The sequence below is a fragment of the Cibotium barometz genome, chromosome 53, assembly GCF_041138505.1.
Source record: "Cibotium barometz isolate CiBa-2024 chromosome 53, ASM4113850v1, whole genome shotgun sequence".
Classification (NCBI taxonomy): domain Eukaryota; kingdom Viridiplantae; phylum Streptophyta; class Polypodiopsida; order Cyatheales; family Cibotiaceae; genus Cibotium; species Cibotium barometz.
The window spans coordinates 27,981,678-27,990,952 of NC_141098.1; the positions used below are offsets into that span (position 1 = coordinate 27,981,678).

Consider the following 9,275-nt stretch of genomic DNA (forward strand, 5'->3'; position numbering starts at 1 on the left):
TTGGAAATTTAAAAAATTTAAGATAAACACTTCTTGAGACTGACTCAATTTAAAATTTGGATATAGAAGAGATTGAGCAATGAGAAGAGCAATATATATATTCAGCACGTGCGGTGGGAGGTGAAAAATGGCATTGAAGAGAGGAGCAGAAGACTTAGTCAGCCCAGCCGCAGTGAGTCCACAGGGAGGCCACCATGGCTACCAACTCCCAAGGACGCCCACATCCATCTCTCTCTCTCTCTCTCACACCCCCCCCACACACACACACACAGTCAAACCCTCCCCCTTTCTTGCCAGCTTCCTTACCATTACTCTGTATTGCAATGCATCTTTGACCCAGCTCCCCCCTGGTGGAACACTGGAATCCCATCCACTTTACAACTTGGCCCTTTGCATTGAATTCAGCTCAGTTAGCCCAGTTGCACTCTCTCTCTCTCTCTCTCTCTCTCTCTCTGTGTGTGTGTGTGTGTGTGTCTCTCTCTCCACAAGAACCTTCCCCCTCAGCCCAGATCACAACTCATCTGCAATTACACAAGAATTTCTGTTCGCAACCAGATTTCTCACAACCCATTAGCTCTAACTTCCCCTTCCCCTTCCCCTTCCCCTTCCCCTCTTTCAGCCTTTCTGTTGAAATCTACCTCACAAGCTGTTTCCTGCCATCAGCAAGCCTTCGCATAGAGAGAACAGTCTAGCTATGTTGCAAGGGCTTGGACTTTGCACCCTGCTTCTTCTCATACTACTCTTTCCTCAGGTGCAGTCAGGTAGGGTTAAGTTCCCTGACCTTCATCACCATCATCATTCTCACAGAAACCACCGTGCACCATCAACAGAGAGCAAGCACATCACAGCTTCACAACATGGGCCTTCCGAATCTCACATCCAGATGGTTACCGTGTCGAAGGAGAGGTATACTCAACATGGAGACTCCAACATAGAAATGGTTACTGTGTCATATCATCATCATGTACAAGAATTGGATGGCATGTTGGACACCCCTGTGTCCGGGCCGAATCCAGGTGGAAATTCGGCGAACCTCATGGTATCCGGGCCTAATCCAGGTGGCAACTCAGAGCCTCTTGCAAGCATGTTGGACACTCCTGTATCAGGGCCTAATCCGGGAGGCAATTCACAAAGCCTCACAGTATCAGGGCCTAATCCAGGTGGCAACACACAAAAAGGCCCTCATGCAGGAGGCAATGCAGAGAGCCTTGCAAGCATGTTAGACACTCCTGTGTCTGGCCCTAATCCGGGTGGCAATTCACAGAGCCTCGGGGTATCAGGGCCTAATCCAGGTGGCAACTCAAAGACTCTTGCAAGCTTGTTGGACACTCCTGTGTCAGGGCCTAATGCAGGAGGCAATTCACAGAACCTTGCAAGCATGTTGGACACTCCTGTATCAGGACCCAATCCAGGTGGCAACTCACAAAACCTGTTAAGCAGGATGGATAACCCTGTGTCAGGGCCTAATCCAGGTGGCAATTCAGCTACCCTTGCTAGTGTGCTTGACACCCCTGTATCAGGGCCAAACCCTGGGGGCAATTCACAGATTCTAACTGCAGTGTCAGGGCCTAATACAGGTGGCAATTCACAGAACTTAGCAGCAAGTTCAGGCCCCAACCCAGGAGGCAATTCCAACATCTTGATGGTCACAAAGCAATCTGAAGTAGAGGTATTACAACATGCAAAATCTGAAACATTCAAAACTGAGAAGGATCTTGTAACAGTCATGGATTCTTCAGTATCAGGGCCTAACCCTGGGGGTAATTCACAGATTCTAACTGCAGATTCAGGCCCTAATCCAGGTGGCAATTCACAGATCTTAGCAGCAACTACAGGCCCCAACCCAGGTGGCAATTCACAGAACTTAGCAGCAACTTCAGGCCCTAACCCAGGTGGAAATTCCAACATCTTGATGGTCACAAAGCAGTTTGAAGTAGATGTACAAGATCATGCAAAATCTGGAACACTCAAAACTGAGAAGGATCTTGTAATAGTCATGGATTCTTCAGTATCAGGGCCTAACCCAGGTGGCAACTCACAGATTCTAGCAGCAAGTTCAGGTCCCAATCCGGGTGGCAATTCGCAGATTCTAGCAGCAACTTCAGGCCCCAACCCAGGTGGCAATTCCAACATCTTGATGGTCACAAAGCAATCTGAAGTAGAACATGCTAAATCTGAAACACTCAAAACTGGGAAGGATCTTGTCATAGTAATGGATTCTTCAGTATCAGGGCCCAACCCTGGTGGCAACTCACAAACCCTAGCTGCTACCTCAGGGCCTAACCCTGGTGGCAACTCACAAATCCTAGCTGCTACCTCAGGGCCTAATCCTGGTGGAAACTCACAAACCCTGGCTGCTAGCTCAGGTCCCAACCCTGGTGGAAACTCTCACATCTCCATGGTCTCTAAAGAATCCATGGATGTTGTGGAACATGACAAGTCTGGAAAAACCCGCTTCACCCATTCCTCAGAAGTTGAAGAGCTTGTTAGCGTTGTTAATTCTGCAGTTTCTGGGCCAAATCCTGGTGGAAATTCTGAGATTCTCTCGGCATCTTCTGGGCCTAACCCTGGAGGCAACTCTGATATTCTGATGGTGACAAAACCTTCTGTTAATTTCTCTCTTAATGGGTCTAATCCGGGTGGAAACAGTCAGGTGGGCACAAATTTGGCCTCATCTGGGCCAAATCCTGGTGGAAATGCATTGCAGATGGGCACAAATTTGGCCTCTTCTGGACCAAATCCTGGTGGGAATAGTGGGCAGTTGAGCAACAACTTGGCCTCATCTGGACCAAATCCTGGTGGAAATGCATTGCAGATGGGCACAAATTTGGCCTCTTCTGGACCAAATCCTGGTGGGAATAGTGGGCAGTTGAGCAACAACTTGGCCTCATCTGGACCAAATCCTGGTGGGAATAGTGGCAACATTTTGGCCTCATCCGGACCAAATCCTGGCGGGAATGCAGTGGAATTGGGTACAAATCTTGCCTCATCTGGACCAAATCCTGGTGGGAATGCAGGTCAATTTGGCACAATTCTGGCTTCGTCTGGACCAAATCCGGGTGGGAATGCACAGAGCTTGCATGCAGGCAATGGAGTCAGCAGTAATAAATTGCTGGCTAATGGAGATGGGGGATCAGAATCATGGCAAAAGGAGGGGGCCCATGAGTCATCAATAAGGTTGAGGAAGGTGGCTTCTAATGGGGTGAAGGGAAAGGGCACCATCTTCAATGAGCTACCAAGGGCAACTGTGCCACCATCAGGTCCCAGCTATGGCCACAACTCCGAGGTAACACAGCAAAGCCTCTTTGCAGAGAGAAAATTGAAAGAACAAGAAGTCGTAGGATGTGATCAAGAAGGAAGGGAAATTGCTGTTTCTGAAGGGCCTTCTAGAATGTTCCACCACAATGAAGAGTTCCTCAACACCATAATCGGCATGGGTGTTGCAAGCCACCCTATCCAGAGAGAGCCCTCATCTTGATATTTCTTTCTTTTCTTTTTGCCTTTTTGGGCAAATTTTCCATCGCCATCTTTGTACATACAGTTCTGTAAAGAGCGTAGCAAACCCTGCAGAACCCATTTTTTGTAGCCTGGGGAAAAACATACGGAAATGGGTCGGAATGTAGCAAAGCTTGTACTGCAAAAATTGCAGATGCAAATATCTCTAAGCTATCAAGAACTCAACAGTTTGATTTCCACAGTGACTCTTTTTATGTTACTTGTCTTTCCTTCTTTTTTTAAAAGTAAGTGCACACACACACACACATATAATTTGTATATGAATATGTATATATATATATATATGTGTGTATATGTATATGTATCTATCTATACATACATATATATATATATGTATATGTATGTATGAGTGTGTATATATGTGTACATGTGTATGTATATATATGTACGTATACACACATATATATATGAACATATATGTACATACATGACATACACACACACATATTTATGTATACATACATATACACACATGTATATACATGCATATATATATGTATGTACACATACATACACACTCATACATATATATATGTGTATGTATGTATGTATGAGTGTGTATATATGTACGTGTGTGTATATGTACATACATACATACACACACATACATGTATGTATGTATGTGTGTTTGTGTACACGTACATATATATATACACACACAAACACACATACATGTATGTGTGTGTGTGTGTGTGTATGTATGAGTGTGTGTGTGTGTGTATGTACATACATACGTACATACATATATATGTATGTATATATGTGTGTACATACATACATGTGTGTGTGTGTGTGTTTGATACATGTATATGTATGTATGTATGTATATATTTGTATATATATATATATATAGAGAGAGAGAGAGGGGGGGGGGGGAGAGAGATCGTACAAAATATGATACCTAAAAGCATATAAAAAAACATGCACATTTGTAATTGTTTGATTATGAATTAGTATGATATTTGATATTTGTACTTCGTGTTTGTAAACATTACAGTTGAATGATTGATTTGTGTTATATTGTTTTAATTATCATGTATTATAGGTTAATAATATCAAATGTTATAAATTTTAAGTGTTATAATGCATGTTAGATTAATGATATAAATAATTCTCATAATGTTAAATGTTCTAGTATAATAGAGTTGGCAATCCTTAATTGTATATTACAATTAATGTCATGCAATTTCACTCTACAATAGAAAAAATGGTCTATGAAACATGTTCTCTCTGATTAGCACTTTTCTTGTTCTTCCTATTGTTTAGTATATTGTATTGTAATAATAAATGGCATGCTTGTATAATATTTTTTGTAAAAATATAAATAATATAAAGTAAACAGTAATATTTGTAGATCTTAAAACTTACATATTTAAAAATATGTTTATATAATGTTAGATGGTAGTTGCCAAATAAAAATAATAATGTAATAAAATAGGTAACACACATTATGAACATTATTCACACAATATCTAATATACATATTTTATACATTATCATGTCTCATCTGCATATTTATTAATGGGGACTTGCACCTATTATAATACATGAAATAGTTAAGAACCTTGATTATTCTAAGGTTCAAGACCTTAGCGACGGGCATGTGGACAAAACAATGGGTTGGTACACCAAGATTTATACAAAAGTTGGAAAATCTAACAATTGCAATTTTTTCCATTATCACTGCTATTTTTTAAGATGTTCCCAAATACTAAGGTCAAATACCTTCATGAAATAAAATAGCTATCTCCAAGATTTTACATGGCTTTAATTTATGTAGTCTAGAAATTAATTTCAAGCCGTTATGGGACCCTATTCACATATACCAAAATAAACAAGACATGTGGTCTTATTCAAAGTGATGGGACTTCAACACTATCCAACATAGAAGCCATGGGCCCTTCTCAAATGATGCCACATTTAACTAAGTCTTATGCACCTTGCTTGTACACATCACAAATCTCCTTATATTATTTTCACGAGCCTCATGAAAATGCCACTCTCTTCCCATTTCTTCTCATTCAAAATAGAAGCCATGCACCTTCTCAGAGTCTTTAACTTTTGCACATTGGTTCTTAGAAATCCCCTCATTGTTTGCATGAGCATTCTTAAAATGCCCATTTCTACCAAGACTTATTACTTGCTTGTCCTTGCATTCTCCATGGATGATAGACACCAATAAAATGTATCACTAGTGCACTCTCTTGATGTTTCACACTCTTGGAGATTTAAAGGTTAGCTTATTATGAATGAAAACTTATTTGCAAATAATAGCATGAGATGTTTCACACTCTTAAAGATTTAAATGTTATATTATTGTGAATGAAAACCTCTTTGCAAAGACTAATATGAGACGTTGTCATTGCCAACTTGTTTGATTTGTTTACAACATTTTGCATTTTGATGATGAAGACCAAGTCAATTGAGTGTTTATTTAAGAGTGGGCATAGCGAAGCTCGGCATGATGCGTGTACTTTTTGATACTATCTCCTATTTATGAGAAAATATCAAACACAAGTGCTATGCCGTGGTATAATATTACAACATTATCATCTGCCCACATCTATTAGTTGCACCCTTATTTAGAATACACTGTAAATTATATCACCTGAGGACATTTGGCAAATGCACCTTAATTTAAAAAGTTACCACCACATAGTATTAAAAAAATCACGTACACATATATCAATCGTATTTTACAACAACAAACAAATTACTATGTGACACATATGTAACATTATAATATGATTACGTGACACATCTGTAACATTATAATATGAGGTGTATACACCTTAAATTATGTGTCACAAATTACTATGTGACACATATTAACATGATAATATGAGGTGTATACACCTTGAATCTATATGATTACTTACAAAAAAAAACCAAACAATAACAATTTGACATAATCATGTTTACCTTGGACACTCAAATGTAAGAAAGATATGCTTGACTAAAAGGGTCCTTGATCATCGAGAGTGTAAAGTAAACACTGGTGACCAACATAATACTAAGACATTTTTGTAAAGAATTGTTAGCAAAAAAAAAAAGATAGACTTCCCAAAAAGTAAATGTTTTTTTTTATATAAAATTAGCATACGTCTTACTATGGATGTTTAAACAAAAGAAAGGATATAATTAAAAGAAATAAAAAATAAATTGTTGCATTTTTATAACAAACCCTATGATGGTTAATTTTATAGCCACACTATCATTTTCTTCATTCATAGTTTATTCAAAGCATTACTACAGCCTTGAAACTAATAAAGTTGGGTATAGAAATTAATCAATTGATTAAGAACCTAAAATTCTCACACATATACACACATGTATGCATGCCTGTATGCAAACACACTATAGCAAGGTCGGTTGCACAGCTCACTAAGTGGTGGCTCTTCTCTAGACACTATGTTTGGAGTCCTCGATGCTCACAGCACAACACAAAAGACACTATCAAGTGAAACACAACACAAGAAGAGACAAGACTGCAAGAGGAACAAGAACACTTGCAGCACTACTCCAAGAACATTAATACATGTCCCTCACTATACTGTGCACACTCAATAGAGGTCACAGCAGTGAAGAGGACGGCACGGCTCAAGTTGATGACAAGTGACTGTAGAACACAAGGTACAAAGTGGTAAGAAGGGTGAGCATGAAGGATGTCCTTGAGGATGATGGTGAGGGATGAAGGATAAAGGGTGTCTTTTAAGGTGAGTCGAGGGACCATATATGACTGAGGTCGAGTAAGTGGCTTATTTTATCTTTGGTGGATGCCTTGAGGTGGAAGCCTCCTTTGGTAGAATCTTCCTGCCAGAAGAAGTTCTAGGTGCACCTGAAGTAGGAAGAAGTTCTAGGTGCACCTGAAGTAGTGCTAGTGCCAACGGATGAATAAGTGGGAAGGCTAGAGAGGAGGAACTAGATAGCGCGGCGGAGGCCCGTAAAGAGATCAGCTCCCGATTCTAGTGCTCCACCATAATGCGTAATACCACCACCTCCTCAGTGTTGTGGGAAGATGAAGAGTGGAGGTGGGTGAGCTCGGACTCTGTGTCCTGCAGGCACTGCTCTAATGTGGACACCTGAACTTGGAGATTGCAGATGATCTCGGCAGCCTGGCAGGTGCGATCCCTCTGGCAACGGCGATCACTAGAGAGCTAAACAATGTAGTCGGTGAGGCAAGTGGAGTAGATACAAAGATTAGCTGGCTGAGAGGTTGTCAAGACCCCGAACTATCTGACAAGCTCGATGAGGATGTGTAAGGATAGCTGCTCTGGAGGGTCGGGAAACCATAGACATGGAAGATCTCCAACCGAAATGTCAGGAGCACTGTATGAAAATGGGGAATTAGGAGTTTCTATGCGTTCCATGTCCTCCTCCTGATCAACATGAAAAATCACCTCATGCAAGAATTGAGAGTGAGGATACAAAGTGATGGCCCTCTAGAGGCAATGGTAGGGGTGGCTGTAGGGATGGCGACGGCCACCATCGAGGATGTCTCTTGGGAAGCTGATGGAGGGAAAGAGGATGGTGTGGGGAGGAAATAGGAGATGTGAAACAACCAATGTTGAGGATGGAGACGGAAGAAACATGTGATATTAAGGATCAAGAAACAACTGAAGTCAAGGATGGAGTGGGGGAGGGAAGAAACAACTGATGTTGAGGATGAAGAAACAACTGAAGTTGAGGATGGAGTGGGGGAGAGGAAAGAAATAGCTGATGTCAAGGATGAAGAAACAACTGAAGTCGAGGGTGGTGTGCGTTGGGATGATGCAAGGCCATTGATAGTGGGGGTAGGTGGAATGGATGGAGGGTCCAGGGAAGCAAGCAGGATGATGGAGGAAGATCACGTTGCACCCGAGGCCACCGGATGCAGGCTGCAACAACAGGGGTGGGTTGGTGAGGTTGGCGCAGTGGTGGGGATGTAAGCAGAATGGGCGACTATTGTAGAGATATGTGAGAAAGCGAGCATAGGGCCAAGTGGTATGGGGGTTGGGGAGTGAAAAGGTGGGAGAGCCAGTAGTGCTATGGTGGTGGAAGAAAGCTCGATTGGGAAAATATCCACGATGGGAGTGTTAGAGTGACGATGAAGAACTGAATGCCAATGAGGTGGTCAATGTAGGCAGATGTGAGGCGTTTCCCATTAGGTATCAACGAAAAGTTGTCGAGGAATGTGGTGCAAAGACAGGCATCAAGAGAAGACAAGGGTGGAAGAGAGGCTAGGCCATGCAAGCCCAAAGGGGCAAGTTTGGTAGGAGTAAATAATTGGTTGAGCTATGGAAGATGAAATGGTTGGGGGGGTCAATGAAGTTGATGGTGAAGAGGGTTGTGCGGATGGGGAGGCAGGAAGAGGAAAAGGGTGAATTAAAACAAGGGAAGAAGATGGAGTGCGGGCGGGGTGGTGGCGAGCAAGTGGTGGAGGGGTGTTATGGGCTACCAGGAAGAGAAATAGAACACAACTATTGTAGGGCGCTTACCAATGCTTCGAACTTGAGTCCCTTGAGGCCTCCAAGCTCACTTGTTAAGCTCCAAACCTTCAAGCTCCACCTCCATGCTGTCACCATCGAGTCACTCGCACCATCGCATAAGGCAATCACTTTCTCTCACTCTCCCACACAAGCATGAAACATACAAGCATAGAAGAGGCACAAGTGCTAGAATTCTCTCTCTCAATCTCTCTCAAGACACAAAGAAGAGCTCTCAATAGCACAAAGGGGGATTGTGTCTATTCATTATTATGAGAAAATACCTTATATACA

The 9,275-nt window shown here is 41.8% G+C and overlaps 1 protein-coding gene across 1 annotated transcript; it reads left to right on the plus strand.

The window, feature by feature from the left end:
• The first annotated feature begins 233 nt into the window (after positions 1–233).
• LOC147608480 (uncharacterized) lies at positions 234–3,697 on the plus strand. Its single transcript, XM_086789078.1, has one exon. The coding sequence runs from the start codon at positions 695–697 to the stop codon at positions 3,476–3,478; it is 2,784 nt and encodes a 927-aa protein (XP_086645204.1). The 5' UTR covers positions 234–694; the 3' UTR covers positions 3,479–3,697.
• The last annotated feature ends 5,578 nt before the right edge of the window (positions 3,698–9,275 follow it).